General features: G+C 46.2%; 1 protein-coding gene across 1 annotated transcript in view; it reads right to left on the bottom strand.

Moving 5' to 3' along the window:
• The window catches only part of LOC128429891 (receptor-type tyrosine-protein phosphatase delta), a 335,913-nt gene that overhangs the window by 70,527 nt on the left and 243,115 nt on the right, over positions 1-22,271 (bottom strand). The window contains exon 10 of the mRNA XM_053415754.1: positions 17,317-17,502. Coding sequence (XP_053271729.1) covers positions 17,317-17,419 — 103 coding nt within the window. The 5' untranslated portion in view covers positions 17,420-17,502. The remainder of the gene's footprint in view (positions 1-17,316; positions 17,503-22,271) is intronic.

The following is a 22,271-nucleotide window of genomic DNA, read 5'->3' as shown; positions in this document are numbered from 1 at the left end:
ATTATCATTGCAGATTCATAAAGGCAAAAAACGTTCCGCTCCCCCCACAGACGTCTGCGTCACGGATGTGGTGTCGTCTGCTGAGTTGCATTGTATGCAGAGGAAAAGTTGTACTTCCTGTACACCTCTCTCGCTCTCTACCTGAAACTGTCGCTCTACCACACACACACACACAACACACACACTCAGAGCGGCCGCCGCCTCCCACGGGACGCATTAGCGAGGTAGAGGGATTCAGTTTGTCACTTAATAAAACGGCCCACTCAAACAGATGGCTTTGTTCAAACGGCCCCCGACGCTTCAAAAAGCTGGAACCGAATCAGCCACACGAAGAAAAAAAACACCTCACTTTGCGGGCGGAAACCAAACAGAAGGAAAAAAAGTATAAATATTGAATCGCGCCACTGACGGAGAGGAGACCATCCGCCCGAGGTAAAAACATGCTGACAATATTCAATTTATAAAAAATAAAATAAAAGCCTGAAAAAGGAAAAAGGGAGGGAGGTGGAAAAAAAAAACGCTTAGAACCTCCTGTCGGAAAAAGTCGGAACATCTGGGCTGAGGTTGTCGAAAACGCAGATGCTAAAATAATACAGAGGCTTTCACTTTCAATAAGACTTCATTTTCATCTCCCTTCATTCATTACTTGTTCATTTATGTGCGAATACACAAATCTGGAGCCAATTCGTGTGTGACCATTTGAGGGGAGGAGGGGGGGGTGGGGGGGGGGGGGGGGAAGAAAAAAACACACATTCAAGCAAGAAGTATGAAATTTGGATTTGTTTGTCTTGTTTGTTTTTCCTTTCCGACGTCTGGGGGAAAAAGAAAGGAACACAGATAAGTAATTCTAATTGTGCAGGCTTCCTCTGTTTGGTAGTCGGCGCAGTCTATTTGCAAAAAAGTTAATTATCTGATAGGATAGGCAGTGGCAGCCACTAACACAGAAAGCCCATTCGTTCACTCTGTTATCCACCAGGCAATGGAACGATTTATTAAATGGCAGAGCCGCAGCAAAATGGCCGAGAGTTATCATGCCGGGGCTGCACAGACTTGAAAAGATGTTTTAAAAAAAGAAATAGCAGAAGTGATAAACAGAGTTTGGCCGTGTCAGCTTACTGCCAATGTAACGACATGTGAAGATACTAAGAACGTGATTTTGTGTGATTTTTAATGCTTCCATACCGCACACGTGATGTACACGCCATGTGAGTAGTAAATGAGGTTGATAAGGAAAATATCACCATGAAGGCGCGTTGCAGATGGCAATCTCCAAAGCTGCTTTCTTTCCACTACATGTAGCAGAAATTCAAAGATACAGACGTGCATAGCAGAATGGGAAAAATCAAATCAGCAAACATATTCCATCGGCTGGTTTCAAGAGAGAGAACCACGCTACGCTCGGGCCTGTCCTATTTCTTTACAGCATAAACTTCACGTAATTGTCTTTGCCTTCAACCATGGCGCGAAAAAAGAAGCTTGCCTCATATTTGTCTCTGTAGGAGCGGAGATGGATTATGTCGCGAATCATTCCAGGGATTCGGCATTGTATATTTAAACAGATTGTAATTTTATGGATAAGTAGTGCCAAGCCATTTCCGATGGCTGCCAGTTGTCGGGGCCGTAAGAAGTGACACATCCCCCCCCCCCGAACTGTGTTTTCTCAGGCGCTTACGGGCGAACTAGCTCATGCTCCAGCAATCCTGCCCAGATGACAACTGGCTTCCTCTCACCAGCTCAGATATCCTGCAAATGTTCCTTAGTTCAGCAAAACCAGGTCACACACACATTTTTTTTCCTTCTTTTTGAGGTAAAATAAACAGGCCTATAATTCTTTTTTCCCCCCCTTTCACGTCTGCAAGCAAACATTCCGTCGGGGGTTTCACATTCTAAAGTCAAGGGAATATTTGGGTAATCTGTTGGGAGTAAATATGATGAAAAATGGGGGGAAATGAACTGCAATTAGTTCCTGGAGGAGGAGAAGGAGGAATCTCTCTGCACGCAAAAAAAAAACCCCAGCTGCAGTCCCAGCTATCCTCCGACAACGAAAAAGCTATTACAGGGACAAAGACTATGCAGGGGAGGCACCACAAACAGTCACTCAAGGACCAAAGTGACCTTTCACAGGCCACTAATTTTATGCAGCAGTGAGGGAAGGGGCTGCATATAAAAGAGAGAAGAAGAGAAATGGTCGTAATTGAAACATTTTTTGAGGTTAAAAGAAAAATCACCTTTTTCCCCTTTTTTAAGCCATCGACAGGGGAGGGGGGGGGGGATTAGCATAGAAACAACCTCATTGATACTATCTGCTGGAGGTGATTAGCTGTGGAAACAGTTCAGATACTTAACCTTAAGCTGCTAACTTCAAATACGAGTTTGAAACAGATACTAAGACGGTGGTTTATTCAGTTTATTGACTAACTGCAGCAGGGGCGTACACAGTATTCTTGTAAAGTTGTCAATTCCCAGTTTGTCACCTCTCTGGCTCCCAGTCCGATACAATTTTTTCCATCAAAGCATTTCATGACATCATTATTGTCTCTGAGCTGCAACGTGATACATGTCAAAATGCCACAGAATCGGCCCAATTCATTACATTTGAGCAATTATTCTCATTGTCTGCGGTTTTAATCACATTTTAATTAGTTAGTTTTACATTAAATAAGTGACACGCACATTCTGCAGGATGCCACGTACGCCGCGCGTTAGCGGCTTGTTTTCGTCACCTCTCGCTTTATTAATGCGTCTCCGGCTAAACCTGCGTGCGGTAAATCGGAGATGAGGTCTTTGAATTCTTAATTGCAAAGCCCTGAAGGAAACAGTTCAGTTCATGTGTGTGTGTGTGTGTGTGTGTGTGTCTGTTGGGGTTGTGTCTTTGAAGAGCCACAGATGAGGGAAACAAGCGAGGGCGGGTGGTATCAGGGTCAGACGTGCGGATTGTGTGTGTCTGTGTGAGGGGTGGGGGGGGGTTTCACTTGGAACCAAACAAAGTGCGGTGTTACCCCAGGAGCGGAAAAAAACAACCACCCCCCCGGGGGACCTAATTAAAATAATCCAGTGAAATGAAAGTGCTTCAGATCACTTCTGAAAGGCTCTGTCTGGACGTGTGTGAACGTGGAGATGATTCACCGAGTGATGAGTAGAAGTGTAGAGGATGACTGTGTGTGTGTGTGTGTCTGTGTACAGTGTGGGTGATACTTATACACTTTGGCTTTTGAGTCAGAGTTTTTTAAAGGCGTGTTCGTATATTTTTGTTATATTCATTAAGCCGTCAGAAATGGGAGCGTTTCATCGTCCCAGCCAGCGGGTTCTTTTACTCTTTTTGAAAATAGTCTCAGTTTTCCGGTGAAATACCCGGCCGTGTTGAGGCGGGGAAGTCTGTCACAACAAGTCAAGAGAACCCACAGATGGCTATTAGAAGTGCTGTGGGAGAAGCAACTGCCAAAAAGATAAACCAAACAAAGGGGAGTTACATGCCCACAACTGGAGATGGCTTCATGAAAATCTTAGGCGCGATGAAATATATATTAAAAAAAGTTGTTCTCCGAGTTGTGTACTTCCAACGGCGTTCCCCGTGAATAATGTGTTGTATGTTTTTCTCAGAAGCTCGATTGGGGGGGGGGGGGGTGTTTCTAAGGACAAGGGTCCTCCGTTGGGTACAAGACTGTCGGGGACCGGAGACGTGGCCTTTGGACTGACGGAGTTGATTACGCGTCTCCTCCTCGGTTCTTTTCACCCCTCGCCAAACCGAGCTGCAGTTGACAGAGCGATGGCGGCCGGCCTCGAGCGCAAACGTTTGCCAGCAGTAATGGGCTCGAGTGAGTGTGTGCGGTCTCTTATGCGCTAAGTGTTTGAAAAACGTGAATAGAAACACTCTCCGCCCTTTAATTGTGGGTCCAGATGATGTGATTGTGCGTTTGTGAAGGGAGGGGCGTCACGAAACGCAAAAGACCTATATATCGATATTCCCCCTCTTTTTCCCCCAGTTGACTGGATTATTCTCAAAGCACAAGCGTGACTAATGGCCGGGGCTATCGGCTTTTAATGTGGAGTCGTGAAACGGTGATGGAGAGAGTAAAAAGCCACCGTCGTCCCAAAATGCCAGAAGGTGCCGGCGCTCCCCGGTGACTTACGACTCCATCCGCTTTCTCACATAGATTAAAGGTGAAGCAGAGAGCCGACACGTTGGCGGCGACTTCATGAATATTCCAGGAAGTGGCGTGCACTCGAGCGCACAGAGTGAACTCACCGCTCGTAAAAACGGATTTTTCAACTTGAGGAGGGTCAAACCGGCGGAGAGGCGGTTTATTGCCGTGCCGAGCCGACGCCGTCCAATGGAAATGTCAGTTGTTTGAAACCACAAATATAAAGTTCAGATACATCCTGAGAAGGTTATACATATAGTGTCCTTGATGTCTGTTATTAACTGTTCAGGTTATAAACTACTAATCCATAAATTACCTCTTTTATGTGATATGTAGTTGAGCTTTCCCGTTTTCAACCCATTCTTCTCTCACCTTTATTATCTATAAAATAAACCTACAGTACGATATTTTACCTTTTAAATCCATTTGGAGATTTAACACAGTACAAAGTGGCGTTATTTACTTCTGTGCAAACAAAAACGTCCATAGAGATTATTCTTTAACTTTCCCTCGAACCCACATCAGCGTAATGCACCGGCAAATAGAAGAAGAATTATATTTATGGCGGACTCCTCCTCGGTGGTGTGTGTTTTTTGGAGCCGATATTTTCACTCTGCAGCATGAAAGGCGAGTCCGCCGCCATTAATCATTCCACAGGTGCTGGCGCGCTGTCAGAACCCATACGTCCCTTTGCCATCTCGACCCGGGAGGAAAATGGAACGGTGGGGAGGCTGGCTGAGCACGTACCTAAAAAACAATTTCCTTCTTCTTCTTCTTCCGCGCTGAATTTGTCAGGAAAAAGGGGGGGGGGGGGGACCAAGTCCAGATTAATAATATTCCATTTTGTGGTCATCTTTGTTTTTTCCCCCTTCCTTCCATGACTCTTCCCTTTGTGTTGCCTACAGTCCTTACAGCCGTCCCAGCACCATTTATCAAGTCGCCATCTCCACAGTGCCTCCCCCCCACCCTTTCCTTGCGGGGACGCCATTAGAGCATCTCTGCATCGGAGCAGCCAGATTGCATTCCGGTCCGCGCCCCGCGACATTTATCATCTTTTGTCCGAACTTTTTATCTGCCCCTGCCCCGTGTGAAGCCCCTATCTGCGGCAGCCGCTGTAATGAAACACCGGGAGGTGAGGCCGAAGTAAATAACCTAATTAAACATCGCGGCAAAAAGGGGACAGAGGTTGAAAAACGCACAAAGCCCTTTTGTGTCAGGGTTGCCAGTGGAGGAACACACTCGCAGATGGCAGAGAGGAAGTGGAAGCGGTGATGTGGCCCGATGCCCGTGCCACCTTCTCATCTCGGTATTTATAGTGCTCCTCGTGGTGCGGCTGCTTTGTCCAACAATCTCCTCGGTGCGTGGTTTCAAGGGACACGGAGCTTTATCTCTATTTTGACTGATTGTGCATCGAGAAACGAGCAACGTCGGAAAATAAATACTCTAGTATGCCAGTGAAAATATAATAATAATACGATAATGCCCAAACATTGAATCCATTTCACTCCTTTCCGATTCCAAAGCCAAACGTTGAGCCGGCTCTGATGGGCGTCATTAGGGACAGAATGAGGAATGCCGAGCGTCACGATTATTGGCGCCGGCGCTGCAAACGGTATCGCGTCGATACCCCGAAATGTCAGGAGGGCATTAGCGAACCAATTATTAATCCATATCAAGCTGGGGTGGACAATTTAATTATCACCCTGATCGATATTTCCAGATCTTGAACAGATGTAGAGCAGTGGCCGAGTGGATAAATCTACTTTCTGAGAAGCAAGGGGGGAGGCTGAGCGTGCTCCACGGCTTCCCGATGTGATGGAAGCCCGGCTCCACTGCACCTGAATACATTAAGGGGATGATAAAAAAAACTTGTATTTTCTAAGGAGAAAAACTTTCCTTTCTTCCTGGAGTTGTAAAAAATGTTCAGGGACCCAGGAGTGCCTTAGATGTTGTACAAGTTTTAGTGCCAGCGTGAGGCCACTTTGATTTTTTGCTCATTAAGTGACTCAGACCCGAATGTTTTTCCTCTTGTTGTTTCTACAGGCGACCTTGACCAAACATCGAGCTCTGCGGCGCGACTCAAACTTTGTCATTTACTAGCGAGCCTTAAAAAATCGACTGGTGCACAGACGAAATTAGCCTACGAATGATAAAAAGAAAAGATTCTGTTGTTTGTGTAGCTCTTATTAACAATTCCCTCCAATATTCTATCATCGGTCTCGGCGCACCCGAATAATTACTCTCATTGTACCTGAAACAAACTATCTCAAATAACGTCGGTCGGGTCCTTTTGTTGCGAGAGAATGAAAGCTGTGTAACAAGCCCTCGTGGATTTCAAAGATGCCGCACAATGAGGCCCCGGCAAAACAAAAGTGGTCGTCTTCCACGAGATAGCAGTCATCCCGAGATAAGAACAGCCTCTCATGGTTCTGTTGTGTTTTTTTTTGTGTGTGTGTGTTTGCTTTTATGTTGACTCTCCTCGTCTGCCGTCCCTGAATCGCTTTAGTCACTATGCAACCGGTTGATTACTACTAAGTTGTGCCTGGACCTGGGTTATATTCGCTGCTCATTGCCTTCCTGTCCGTTTGAGGAGAAAAGATGAATTGTGTTCTATTTTTTTCTGCATACAAACCTATATTATTTTCCATTTATTCTACAGCTTGCATTTTTCCATAATAATATTAATGACACCAGCAGCAAAAAGCACAACAACCGAGGTGACTCCTGGCTCCGCACACACAAAACAATTCACCTAATTCACGTTGCCTCTCCGAGCTTTGATGGAAGTCGGCCGTCATTACGTTTGATACTTCCCAGATAAAAGTTGACCTTGTTTGTCTCGTGTGCGACGAGCAACTTGAAACAAGATCAAACCGTGACACGGGATCCAAACCTGCAGCACATTTCATCTGTTTACCTTTTCACTTTAATCACAAACATTTCAGATCATGTTTCTCTGATTTGTTTTTTTTTCTCGACAACCACTCGCACGATGAACTTCGAACATGGCGTCTGTGTTTCTGAGAGAAGAGAGAAGTGTTCTTGGATGAGCGCTTCTCGGGACCCCTGACCCTAACCCCTTAACCCCTTAACCTCTGACCCCCCCCTGTTGCACTTGCTGTGATGTGACTGATGATGTTTCAACTCTGACTTCACCTGTGGCAGCTACAACTCCATTTCCCCCCACTGGGCTTCCTTTTCGCATTGACTGGCACGTTTTTGAACATGCACAGGTTTCATCAGATGTCAGGAGCCAAATCATATCTGTGGGATTTAAGTTGTACGCTCCAGGATTACTTTTTTGGAAATTATCTCTGAGCAGTGAAAGAAAACCTAAAAAGAAATCCCTGTAACCCCCATACTAGCTTTTCCTTCATTAATATCACCTCATCTGGGTTTTGGACGCCTTTTGAAAGTCAATCAGTCCACTCTTTAAATCTCCGGCTCAGCTGCGTCTCTCCGATATTCTCTCTTCCTTGTGCGTCAATTGTTGCTTTTAGATCCAAGGCATTCAGTCACTCATTTGTCCACAGTTGTGTTATTCGTACGTATCACTGAGGGCAGACTTCACAGAATGTGGTTATTTATAGCGGGGAGGGGTCAAAGTGGACTTTCCAGACCATCTGATCAGCAGTGCTCTTTGGCGGTAATGGAGAATGAAAGCATATTATTAGAGAAATGCCATACTGCCCCTCTCTTGGTTCCATTAGGTGTTGTGGAGAAGACTCTTCTATTTTTATACATATTCCCCTCAGACCATGATTGTGGGTATAGCCGTGCACATCTTTTACTGCCAGCAGATTACATAAACATACTGTTTGCCTGGGGATTTGTCACAAGTCGGATACTGTATGTGGGCGTGCTTGAATTCAAATGGATGAATTTGCATCTGTATGAGGATATTTTTTTCACACTATACCACGAATGCGAAATCGCGTTAAATTTGCCTCGTAGAAATCTGTCATATCATGACCATTTAAAATAAACTCATTATTTCATGTTTTCAGCGAGTTGCTTGATAATGAGATTTGAAACAAACTTTGTATTTGATGCAGAATCAAAGCAATTTGCAGAAATGGGGCTCAACCGAGTATCTGACCTGATCATATTAAGCCTGACCACACAGCGGCCCTCTGCTACCTGTCAACTGATTCATATCTCCTGGGCGTTTCTCTCATCCCCCCGCTGACTAGAGTCGGCTTAATTTGACCAGAGACACAAATACGTATGTCCCCGTGGGGACTTGATGGCAAAACTACAGCTTATCCTTTTCTGTGGACATCTCTTCTTGAATAATCACGACGGGGGGAAAGTGCAGCCAATTAAATGGAGCTGTGTAATGAGAGGCAACACATCATGCGGTGTGAAATTTCTGCTTTACCCATGTGGGCAGTGGAAGGAGAGGGAGTGAGGGAGTGAAAGAGGAATCTCTCCCAGACTCCCCCCCCCCCCCCCCCTGATAATGTGTTATTTTTCCCCTCTTTCCGAGGGGCTCGGATGACGAGAGGAGGAATATCTTTTTATAGTTTTTTTTTAGGAATGTGTTCTTAAAGAAATCCACGTAGGCATAAATCCTGACGTGATCCAGCCCCATCCCCCCTCCCCAAGTACTAATAGAGCTAACAGTACTAACTATCAGAGTGAAGGGGGGGGGGGGGGGGTAAAAGTGGTGGGATGACTGGAATAACAAATTACCGCATAAGGAGGGAATTAGATTGTGCGGAATTCTGTGATAAAATATGTCGGTCTGTTCCTAATATGAAGGGAGAGGGAGGGAGGTCTTAACTTCGGAGGCAAATTGACCACTCCGATTTTATCTGTCCGAGTACCTCTCTGTTGTGAATAAACGATCCTCACTCCACTTGAAATACCCCACATCACGACTCAAGTGATGGAAAGGATCGCGGCAATTAATTAGTTGATGAGAGAATGATGAACGAGGCGAGTGGCGGCGCCGAGGGAATATTAAACCTAAGGAGAAACAGGCTGCTCGTGGATGCCATGATGGATGCTATATAAACACCTCGTAAATGTCCGGGGACCCTTCAGTAATTGTGTGTGCATGTGTGTGTGTGTGTGTGTGTGTGTGTGTGTGTTTGTGTGCGTGAGAGAGAGGATGAATATTCCATGTTCCGTGGTGTGATGGAATGAGGAGTGCACCATTAGAAACAAAGAGCTTGGCTCCGTTTCAACGGGAAGAGCCCATGGGTCTGGCTGTGGTGTGAGAGAGCCTCCCCACCTCTCAATGGAGCCTTTCATTCTCATTTGCCATAACTAATAAACCACACCAAAGCCGTGTGTCACAATAAATCTCCGCTCCTCAAATGGCATGACTCACTTGGTGGCGCAGCGACGCCAGAGAGGGAGCGAGCGCAAGTCGCACAATGTGTGTGTGAGAGTGAGTTAATGAGTGAGCAAGCGAACAAATAAAGTGAGAGGGCAGAATGACAGAGAAGAGTGACAGATATAGTGTGCGGGAGAGTATTAGGTGAGAGAGACGGCCCTCCGAAGACGGACTTTGAGCACTCACTCCATCACTCCGACCAAATGTAAATCATCTGTGACAAGAGGAGCTTAGGGCGTAAAGATTCCCAATCGGCATCGAGCATTGGAGAGTGCCGAGGCCATGAAGGTGGGGATATGAGCTTTTTCTAGCTGGGACTGAGAGATTGCCCTGAGGCGCTCCGTGCAGATGAATGGTTTAGACCATTAACCCCACTGCAGAAACTCAACACACCCCACGGGCACACAAATGTGCTGCGCTGAGATCAGTGCGATGAGTCGCACTCTTAAGACCCCTGGAGTGGGACCAAAAAGCTCCGGCCGAGGGCCAGGTGTTAACCACACGGGCACGGCCGCGCACACAGAGATGCAGAGAGAATTTCGAAAACACTTTCTTACTCAAACCGTTGTGGGCTTTAAAAGAGTACACAACAGACTTCCTCCTTCCAAACACACTGAGCAGGGAGGCAGGATTTTTGCTCCTTAGAACAAAGTGCCCTATATTTTCGGGGCGGTAATTGAATGTATCTCAGTGACACGTGGTAATACTCGCTGAAACTGTAATCACAGGTCTGTTTTACAAGCACCAAATCATAAAAAGTCAAACGCTGAAGCTGCATTTAATGAGCGTTTATTCCGGGATACCTGTGTGCAGAACATACTTAATGGAGTCGGCAGATAAATCAGCCACCGCCACAGGAGAACACTGACGCATTAAAGAGCCACAGACAATCTCCGCCAGTATGTTTAGTGGTTGTAAATATCATGAAAGTGCCTGGTGCCATTGGGACGTGTGTTTCTGTATTTAAAAAGGTTTGATCAGATTTTTGAGGTTGTAACTGAGTATAGAACCATTTAAGGCTGCATCAATGCTACTAGGTTTTCATTTGGCAAAGCATTCACTCAGCTACAGACACATTCACACCACCGAGTGTTAAAGCAGTTAAACCAAATAGTTTGGAGACAATGCTCATCACGTTTTAGTTTGAAAAATCAAATATTGAATCTGGCCGGAGATGTTTGATTGCCATTGATGGTCTTTCACAAGCGTTGCTGACCCTGTTGTCTTTGCTAGCCGCTGTTAAAATTCTGCGTTTTACAACTGTTCAGCCTCCTATATGTGTAGGAGAGGAAGGTATTACTATTCCCATGTCGAGCGGGAGGAGCATGCCTTCCTGTTTACACACATTTTCAGGCATGTTTGGGATTTAAACTGATTCAGGACCAAAATGCTTTCGTGGACAGATATCAATTTAATTTGAAAATGCCGTTGTTACATGAAAACGTGGTAGTGTGTCTGTAGACTTAAACCAGTCAGTTTTTGTTTGACTGCCTTCCCTGGCTTCATGATTTACACTCTCGCTCCTCGTTGCACGCTGCGGTAAAACCTAATCTGTGCAGCCAACGCTGATATATTTCAAACTTGACTGGTCCGGTAATCCAATCCCCGCAGCCCCGGCATTAATCCATTAATTGCACTGTCACTGTGGCGATGTCACGAAACACCTGCACCGCCACACGGTTCACTGACGTAGCGTTTGAGGCGGCACGCGTGCCAGCGAGGGCCAGAGTCCTGCCAAGTGTAAGCCGATGGCAGATGCAAAACAGCAGCCATTATGCTCCGCTCACTGCCGGATGATCCCGGCTTCAAAGGGCCTGCTACAAGGTTTTCTTTGTGTGGGTCTGAGCATGTCTGAGAGACGGAGAGACGGTGCAAGTTGAGAAACCTCATCTTGTGCAAACATGACCCTCTGTTGTTTTGTGATGGGGGGGGGGGGGATTTAAATACTCGGAGGACAGATAAGGCGTTGCCAGACTCGTTGAAATCCATTCCATTTCACCCGGACCCGCTCGTTTCGTGCCGAGGTATTCAGAAAGTATGGATTTATTGTGCGAGATTGTTGATTGCCACTCCAATGGATTTACAATTTAGCTCATACGGTGCTTTTGTCTTGTCAATATTCGCACTCTGAGACATGAACGGTTGAGCGTGGTTGAATTACCCCCACCATTTTCAAGTCAATGTGTCTTGGAGACGTAAGTGCACTTAGGCACAACGTTAGTGGCTCGGGGGCTCGCCTTTAATTACCTGCATCTAGGCATGAACAACATATTCTCCATATTGTATGGAACCATTCTATAGCGGGTGGGTGAGGAGTCTGGTGGAAAATTGCTTTTTCTTTTGTGCGACGCCGCGGCCTGAGTGCAACGCGAAATCACTGCAATCCATAGATGAAGCTAATGGCCTCAAATAATACACTTGAGTGTAGCTGCCAGAGACATCGGCATTCATGGAGTTAATCACGGGGGCCTGATGCAACCTTTGAACATAATTGCAAGGCGCACTGTTGACAAGCAGTCGGTTCGGGCTTTTCTACCCAAAGCAGGAGAAATAAATAAAAGACTAAACCAACTTAGTGCTGATTTTGGTTCGACCTGCGAGCGAGCAGCGTCTTGCCAGCCGCTGATAACATTGTCCCATCTCCGATTCCCTCGTCCTGTCACCGGGTCTTCGTCCAAACATCTCGATGCTAATTAAGTGCTGGCACACTCAGCCGTAGGTGCTTTCATCACATATATCTGAAGTGTGAACATGATGCATACGCTCTCTCCTCTCCGGCGAGGAAAAAAAAAGATTGTACTGTACAAAGGCCGGTTTCTGAAATGAACGAGTGGAGCCGACAATGAGATTTCCACTTGAGCAGTGTCCGGCAGGATGATAAACGAGGCGGCAGACTCGGGGATGGCGGTGATTTAAAGTTGGATCAAAGCGGCGACGGGGATTGTGCACCTCTTTTCTTAATGCCGGTGTTTCTGCGGATGCACACGCAATGCAGAGCTCCGCGTGTGTTTATCCGTGTGTCTAATGCGACACGTGACCAGGCAGTGTGTGGGGTGGCGGAATGTGGGCTGCAGCTCTTAAGAGTACACAGTGTGCGCTCATACGTGTGCGTGTGCTTGAATTTGTGTGTGTGTGTGTGCGTGTGTGTGTGGTTTTTTATGATAGCACTGTGTGGGTATATGAGTGTAAGAGGGAACGGAATAGACTCAATTTAAATCAAATTAGCATGCAGGCAAATTAAGCAGAGGGATTTAATTTGAGCTGTTGTAAAAAAAAATGCTAATTCCAGTACAGCCCGGAAGCTCATATGCAAATACAACACTATTTTACAATAATTCACATTAGGTCGGGCATGCATAAAACACACATATTACAGCCCCGATGTCATCTGGGGAGCTGAGTATCATTAGCTCTCGGACTTGCTGCAAGGTGATCGTGTTTCGGGAGCGGACGTGCGTGAATTAATTTGGTTCCTGTTCATTCATCTTCCCTCTGCTTTTTTTTGCATACTATGATCGCATTGTGTTCATTGAATAGCTGCCTGTGTGATTTACTTGTCCATCTCAACATGTGTCCTCCTGTTTTACATATTAATTTTTTTGCGTACTAATATCATAACACCACAAGAAAGTGTAGTCACCACCATCTGCATTCAGACCAAATCACCGGTTATAGAGCCAAACATTGGAGTCCAATTTTAGCTAGTAAAAGAGGAAAGAAAAACTTCTCTGATTACTTAGCAAATATTAAATTGTCTACATTTTTAAGTTGAATTGAGAGTAATTTCCCCCCCCCCCCCCCCCCCAACAATCCTACTACTTTCTATTAGAAATGGCCAAAAAGGAAAATACAATTTGCTGCTTTCGTCCCATGTTGCTCAAGAGCATCACACATACAGTATATCCGATGCCTGTTGACGTGTGTGCGTGTTCCTGTACACATAGCCGCCTTTTAAATAAGCGCAAGTGAGAGAAATTGGGTTTCGGGTGTGAACGTCTTAATGTTCCCGAGAGAGTGGCTGAATCCTTGTCGATACCCATTTGACGTGTCAAAGCGACGCGTGCTGGCTCGCAGGGACCCCCCCCCCACCATGACACCCACCATGACACCCACCAGTAATGGGAGGAATCAGTTAAAAGCTATCAGCCCGGGGGTTTTGACAGGGTCCGACACAGCAAGTGGTGTGAAAGGCTAAAGAGTGTTTTCGTCCCTACAGATGTTACTCAGCATATTGTCAATCCGAGTGTTTTTTAAAAGTGTTTTTAGTTTGTTCATTGAGGACAGAAATGTCCCACAGCAGTCAGCAGTTTTCCCTTTTGCAGATCAGCCTGTTCTGGTAATGTAGCTCAATCATTAAGGGCTGATGTGTGCAAACTGGAACTCACTGTGTAATGACAAAATCATTTTCTTTTCTTTTTTTATTTCTAACACCAGGTTTGTTTTTGCTCCACGGAACAGTCTATCAGCTGAGTTATTTGGTCTCGCTAGCCAGATTTATCCCTGCCCAGGTGGAAATGTTAAATGCTTCCTGCTCTCCTCTTCATTTTGTTCCCTTTCTGCATTACTGTTTAGCAAAAGACACAGAGGAATTGTTTGTCGCCTCCCTGCTCTTCCTCTCCCGCGCCTCTGTCCCCTTGGCTCACCGGGGACAATTATGCCCCTCTTTCAAACGATTGCCAAGCCCAATTTGCCACACAAATTAAATGGGCTGCATTTGAAGAGTGAGGGGGACAGGGTGAAGGAGAAAATGAGAGAGAAAGAGAGAGAGAGAGCTATAGAGCGAGAGAGCCAAACACAAAACAATGACAGATTGAAAACACACCAACGGACCAAAAACAGAAACATAGCTACACAATCCTTTATAAGGCCTTTTGAGTCCATTATGCCTCTCCAAGCGACACGCAGGTCTCACGTGGTCACAGCCCAGTTGACGAATCAACATAAATCTGGGTTTATTCTGGGGCCTGATTGGCACTTTCCTTGAGAGAGGGAGCCATAGTGTCCACTGTATGGGGTAGCGAGCAGGACTGGCTCTGAGGATCGTGCCATCTGTTGAACAGGCCGACTCAGCCATTTTCTGCTCTCGCATGTCTCATATCCTCCACCATGTCCACAGCCGGAGGCCTGCTCACACCCAAATGGATCCAGAGCATCAACAGAGGGCAGCTCTCTCTTTCGGAAATGTGTTTTTTTTTTGTGCCGAGGGGTTAGTCTGGAGCCGACTAAACCGAGGTCTTTTTGGTCCGGAGTGCAAATTTACAGATGGGGAGAGAACCCCAGAGTGTCTGGGCTGCTGATGAATATGCAGCAGCACACTAGAGGAAATTAAAGACCTTCTGAGTTGCTGGATGGGGGTGTTGCACTGCTTCCCAACAGCGAGGGGGGGAGAAGCTGGGGAGAGGACACAAACGCAGGCGGAAAGAATAAAAGCCCCGAATAAGAAACGAGGGGAAAATTGGCAATTAGCGGGTAAAACAATAGAAGGGAGTCGGGGAGGGGGAGGAACAACACGTGCATGTGGGCGATCAAGGAGAGAACGGGGCGTAGATAAATCCCAGGGCCCATGTGTAAGGCCCCAAAGTGGTTCCGGCCCTGAACAGCCACTTGCTGTCAAACCCCAGTCACAGACTGAGACACACGCGCCTCATCCCCATGAGCTCTCTGGCTCCCGAACCCCCCCCCCCCCCCCCCCCCAATCATTAACACACAGCCACTGTGGCTACCTCACGATAAGTTTGTTTTGGCTTTGAAATGATGACCCGGCACAGCTGTCCAAGTAGGGTACGGGGGTCGTCAGCAGCTGCTAACAGGCACACGGCTACAGGGAGGAAGTTAATGGGGGGCTTAGTGGGGGGGATGGTGAGCACAGAGGCGTCAAGATTTGTGGGGGGGGCTGCTGACTGCACTCGCGCAGGTCTCTGTTACACTTGTGCCTCAAATGCGACTGTGGAATGTCTGGACACGTGAGAGTGGACGTTTTGCTAAGACAGTTGTCTCCAGGAAGATTTGGGGAATTGTGTTTGTCTTTCACTGGTTGAATTCTGTTATGTAAATTCACTCTAGGCCATGGAGGGCGAGCGTCTCTGAGAGAATAGCTACTAAAGAGCCCCCCCCCCCCCCCCCCTCGATGCTAACGGTTATCGGCCGTTAATGCCGTTTTTTTGGAAAGATCCCGTAATTGAATTGTGTCAATAAATTCTGAAGCCGCACATAAAACCCAAGAGTACATTTCTCCATTTGCCGCTCCCCCCCTGCTGTGAGACATATGTGGCAGGAGCCTGGGAAGACAAACGAAAGCACATTGGAACAGATTGCGGGGAACATCTCTCAAGCACAAAGTTGAAAATCTCGCCCATCAATTTCACTCTGCGCGGGCTCCGCTGTGTGTGACCTTGGGTGAACGATCCCCTTCATTCAGAGATACTCAGCTGAACTGAGGGGCTTCAGTCGGCGCGGAGGGAGCAATAAAACTTTTTATTCCTCCCTCTGTGACTCCGGAGGCTAATGATTCATGGATCTTAGTGTAGAAAAAAGAGAGAGAGAAGAGGGCGGGAAAAACCGGTGGGTGAAGCTGTGGTGCAGGACCGTGAGCTCAATGAGGTTTGAAAACTGTTGTCACACATCAACGGGCAGGTGTCTGGTGTCAAGTAACTCAATTCCAATGACTTCTCATCAGGAGATTCTTGGCTGAGGCCCCCGAGCATTTCTGGTTCACGGGGCAGTTTTTTGGGGGCGAAAGAAGGAGCCGGAAAATAGAGACTTGAACAGATTGAGATGTTTCTAGGTGAGATGAAGAGATGGATGATGGCAGAATATTGGTGTGTGTAAGTGTGTGTGTGAGTGGGAGGGAGAAGCACAAAATGTCATAAGATCCAGCTTCCCAATAGCCTTGCTAGATTTTGATCCTGGATTTTACATAAAAATCCTTCAAAATAAAGCGTCAGCTATGGTTTTCAGTTCAGTTTGTGACACTGACAGCAAATTTACAAAACATCCATTCAGAGACATTGTTCCCACTATGAATGACTGGATACTCATTCATTCATCTCTAATGTAAGATGGACCAACATCAATTCTTAGAAATCAACCTAGTTTTGTGACGATAGGACAAACAATCTGTGGCTGGACTCTCTTTTGAGGGATTATAATATAGTTTTACTCACTGGGTTTAATATTGTTGAATATAACCTAATACTTTTCTAATATTTGGACACAATATTTGTGAATTAACAAGTTATTTATGTTTTGACATTATGTAATGTTCAGGGTTCGGTTTCGGTATTAAAGTAGACACACCCTGTCAGGTTCCACATCCCCTCTGGAGGATAAATACATGATCATATATACTTTTGGGACAAATTCTGCTCAAACAAATTCAAATTTTATTATGATTTTTGAGTAGAGGGGGGAAATTGATTTATATCTTTTCATACATTTATTAATGCAGATTGGGTTTTTCCTCCCGTAATTTTAATTCCTCAAAAAGCATCTATTCAGGGAAATAATGGTATAACATTTAAAATCTATATTTGAAGTTGTTATAGTTAAATAAACATATTATAAGAATTTGGTAAGAGATCAAAATTCTGCATGATTGGTGGTAATGTGCCCCCCACAGGCCAGGAGTCATACAACAGTACGTACCAGTGTGTGTGTGTTTTTGTGTGTTTCATGAACAACTTTACTGTATTTGTTGCATGTGCGACTTGAAGTTTTTGCATCCGATGATCAATCAAAAAGCAACACAACACAATTCCATCCCATCCCCATCCCATCCAAGCAGGACACAACACATGAGGCCCCCCACGTGAAAGCCAACGGTCCACTTACTTTGAGCGTCGGCGAGGTGGAGGAGCAGACCCAGGACAAGCAGCAGCGGCAGCAGCAGCGTGGGTCTGGCTCTGTGCATGGTGGGACAGCTTGGCACCAGCATGCTTTGGCAGCCTCGGTGGCACTGGCTCACAGAGCCCTGTGAGTCAGTCTGGTCTGATTTCTCAGATGCAGGGTATTCACAGCCTATGCAAAGGCAAGGAGGGAGAGGGAGAAGGGAAGGAGGAGGGAGGAAGAGAGAGAGAAAAAAAAGTAAGCGAGTGAATGAAACAAAGCTGTTTGGCTCCACGGGTTTTATCTATCCCTGCACATTTTTGACATACCCCCACACAGCCTCGGCTCGAGCTGACAGAGGATAGGAAGAGGCTGATGTGCTCACGGGGTATGTTCTGACAGTTCTCTAAATGGAATAGTCACTTCACACAATGTGGGTGCATTTGTGCATGAGAGGGAGAGAGATAGTGAGCGAGGGAGAGAGAGAGAGACCGAAACCACACTGATGAAAGGGTGAAGTAATACGATTTTTGTCTCCACTGCTTTGGTCGCGAGCAGCAATTAAACAGCGTTGCACAAAAAGACATTGTTAAGACGTCGGACATCCTCCTCAGATCAGTGTGGATATGTGTTTCACATGAGAAGCGGCTCATCACATGTTACATGTCAGAACAGAGAGGAAATATTCATGAATATGGATCGCTATTTCATACTTCCTCTATTAGGGAGTTAAAGTAAATTTGACAACTTAAGGGACCGCTGATAATTTCTTGTGTCTTTTTCTTTAAAGCAAAATACAAGATATAAATGGTAGGATATAGGCAACACGTTAACAACATCAATGCAGCACATATTCAATCTTTGATGCCACATTTAATCCTCAGTAGCTGCTTGATTAGCTGAAGGTGAACATACACAGTGATGTGACACACACACACACACACACACACACACACACACACACACACACACACACACACACACACATTTGGTCTTTTATCCAGCGATGCTCCATCAACAAACAAACCCAGTGTTCAAACACAGCCATTCATGTTTTCAGCCTTTTACCAACACGGCCACGACACGGCTGTACAAATCAATGTGATGCAGTGAGCTAGTATTAGCCGCCGACCGGCTCTATCCCTTGTCATCCATTTGCTTAAGCCCAGGCTTGATCCTTAGTGATGGATGCTCTGCGGTAGTCTTCGGCGCGTAACGCGGCTCCCGGCTAATCCTAGTGTGTGTGAGCCTTGAAGACATACTGTACTGCTGGTTAGTGTGCTTGTGTGTTTGCCTGCATTGTCCTGCAGGACGCTGTTGCCTCAGCTCCGGGGGGGTGGGGGGTGGTCGAGGAGGCAGAGCGGGTCATGGTTTGCGTCCCATGACATTTCGGAGATCAAACACAGATCTCTTGAAGTTTGGGAATTCTGCAGCTTTGGTAACTGCTTTTTTAGGAGTCAGCCAATGTGCATGTGAATGCTTTTGCTAAAAATAATGTTGTTGGGCTGTTTATCTGCAGATTAGACCGTCTCCCAATAAAAGTAAAAAAACTAAAAAGGGAAAAACAAGCCCCCCTAAGCCCAATCAGCAGGCCCGATGGAGACAAACTACCTCATTTCCCTCCGACCAATCATCCTCTTTCTTGCTCCTGGCGCTCCTTCTTTTGATTTCTGTGGGCTGTAAATGGCAGGAGAGACGGGAAGATAGCACACCTGTCACACCCGATTTGTGTTGGGGGGGGAGATAGACACGACTACCTGTCTCCGAGCAGCCGCAGGGGGAGCAGTGAGCGTGGCAGCGGCAGGGGGGGGGGGACGCATGGCGAAGGGAATCAATTTGAGGAAATCTCTTCCCCCCCGCTCACGCCACCTCAGATACAAACGCAGACCCCCCCCCCGTACATATACCTACATCTGAGCGACTCTGGATTTGAATCAACTGGACTGAGGAAGCCCAAGAGCTGGGATCTGCAGGTACGGCTGACGACCCCCCCCCCCGAATCTAAGTGACAACCTTTGAGTTAATCAATGAAGTGTGAATTTCCATAATGACGTGACATTAGGCGGCGCACAGGGAGCGTTTCTCGGCAGCCCCCCCCCCCCCTTCCCTCCCTCCCCCTCATTCTCTGTCCACGGCCAACGTGGACACACACGCGAGCTGATGGAGGCAAACAAAACCATCTGCATGTTGTGTAACCAGCAGTGGAGGCAGGCCACCAGGAGGCTGTGCCCTGGGAATAAACACAAGGAGAAGCTAATGGAGGCACAGGTAAATCCCCCCCCACCACCCCATAAAGTCCAAAGAATAGTTGGATTTATTGTTGATTTGTGGTGTTCATTTCAGAAATAAATTGGCCCTGCAGATTACGTTCTAATGTGCCGAGAGACCTGGCAGAAAACGCTGCAGATTCCCTGGTGCATTGTTTTCCCACAATGGGTTTAGCCTAAATAGTGCGGCTTTTTTTGTCTGAGAGCTTGTGCATGTGACCGCGTGTGTAATTGCATGTGCTGCATGTGCACGGGGGTTTAAATGATCCTTTTCCATTCCCATTAGTCCGAGTGAAAAGACTCCCCTCAAAGGCTGCGGCACCTTTGCCACGTTTCATCCTCGACATGGCCGCCCTGCGTCTTTACTCTCTCCACGCGTGCGGTGGCACCGATGCCTCCCATCGAACGTTCATTACAATGGCAAGAAAAAAAACAATCTCGCCTTTCTTCCTGAGCCCCCGGTTGGTATTATTGTGTTCCCATTCACTGGTGCTTCATTCAAAGGATTTCGCCGCTGATAGCAATCGTGCATTATTAAACAAAGCCTGACAACATGCACAATGTTAATTAGAAAAGGAGGGAGTGTGTGGCAAGGAAAAGAAAGGGGCCGTTGAGCTGTCTACTCGCTCTCTTTCCCCATGATCCTTATCAGATATGTGAAAGAGAAGGAGGGAGGAGGGTGGGGGTGTTTATATTCTCCATAATGGCTGGTCTCCACTCTCATTTGAGCGTGCGTGTGCTTTGTATTCCGCTCTATTTGGAGGAGAAATCATATCAAGGCGAGGGAAAAACAAAAGAATCATTCATATTTATCTTATATTCCAGCCGTAGCGCATGAGGTAAACTTGTTATGGGAGAGAAAGCGTGCAGGAGCTCTCCAGAAGAGCAGTTTCCCTACGTCAGCTTCACACCAGTTCTGTCTTCCCATATTCCCCTTGCACGCCGTCATATTTCGGGAAAGGCCAGTACGAACCAGTGGGAAACAAACGCTGACATGAGAGCGCTACCGATTGTGCCATTTTTAACAAATTCAACATGGGGCTTGAGCGCGAGCGGTTGCGCCACATTATGCTCAGCCTTCGTGCAAGTTGACTAATTTCACTGCGGCCGGCTCCAGGGAATCTTTTCAGAAAGGGGTGTTTTTCATTTCAGACTCATGCACACACTGAATTGGACTTCAAGGAAACAGTGGAGTTACGGCATGTTTGTCCCAACAGACCAAAGCAGCCACAGAAATGCCACTAAATCTATTAAGGCCAGTCCCTCTGTAATTAGCCCGACACATGCGATGACAAAGCACGGCAACGCAAGCGAGGATGTGATCAGCGCCGCGTTGGACAACAAAGTTGCAGAGTGTCGTGCCCAGCCAGGGCAGAGCCAATAAGAACAATTGCTTAACATGCACACTTCCAAACTACAGCTATATGCGGGGTTCCAGCCGTGAGCATGCAGGGTCGGCTGCTGTGTTAGCGCTGCGAGGATCTCTCTGATCCCTCTTTCTGATTTTGCCTCGATGCCGAAGCCTCGCTCTCTTTTGTGTCAGCGAGAGGACACGAGGTGGAAGGAGCCGATTTCAGATTCCACTACCTTCCATTAGCTGTTGATAATAGGTTATTAATGTGTTCTTCAACATAACACCCCTGCTAAGGGGGCTACAGTTGACGTTTGTATATGAATATCAATGTAGCATGAGGGAAGAGTTATCTGACCTTGTAAATTTAGATGAACCATTAGTAGAAATATAGTAAAGCACTGATTCCTCAATGTCGGCCGAACATTTTCTTTTCATACAATATAGTTGAAACACTGGTTGATGTTTTAAATGCATCTTTAACAGTATTGTATGACTAATCAGGGATTTAATGGAAAATACTACAATGTGAAATGTACATTTACTATAAATATAGTTATTTGATAATGACTAGAAAAGAAAGAAATACCTAGTTGCGATTAATGTATTCAGATGAATGCCAACTCGGGTAAATTATATTATTTAGCATACTCGTTAAGACCTAATTGGTCTTTTGGAAATATGTTGAGATGTTTTTACTTACTTTAGATTCTAGATACTTTAAATTAGGAGTGAAAGAATAAAATATTTATTAAAAAACACATTTCTTCTTTCCGCCGACCTGCAGCTGTTGTTGACCTGCCCTCTTTTTTTACCTCACTCCCAGAACCTGTTCAGCTTTTGTCGTGGCATCGATCTGTCGTTCTGAAACAGGGACGGGAATAAGCTCCTGATGCTCTAGGACCAAATATCACTTAAATAATACACTAAAGCACTGCAGGGCAAATACACCCCAGTTGTATTAAAGTCAAGGTCAAAGGGGAAATTAAAGAACCCGGGTTGCTGTGCCCTGTTTCTCCTCATTCTACCGAATTGAAGATTGTGAAACATGGCTGCGTGTGACATGCACCCACTTGTGGCGCCCCAGGGGTTTCTTCAAACACATCATATGACCAGCTTTATAAAAATAAGCTCATCAAAGGCACCGAGCACATACACATACATCGCCGCCCGCCCACTTCCTTTTTAAATCCCTGCTTCCCCATCAAGCGAGGTTAGGGTTGGGTTAAGTCACAACGTGTTTTACATGCTAGCTGCAGACGTCTTTTATCTCGTTCCCGTTGCTCGCCCTCCGCCGCCACAGTGTAAAGTCTCCCCTCGCTTCATCAAGCCACATTCTTATG

Source organism: Pleuronectes platessa, chromosome 23 (assembly GCF_947347685.1).
Source record: "Pleuronectes platessa chromosome 23, fPlePla1.1, whole genome shotgun sequence".
Classification (NCBI taxonomy): domain Eukaryota; kingdom Metazoa; phylum Chordata; class Actinopteri; order Pleuronectiformes; family Pleuronectidae; genus Pleuronectes; species Pleuronectes platessa.
This window is presented reverse-complemented; position numbering and strand designations above follow the sequence as displayed.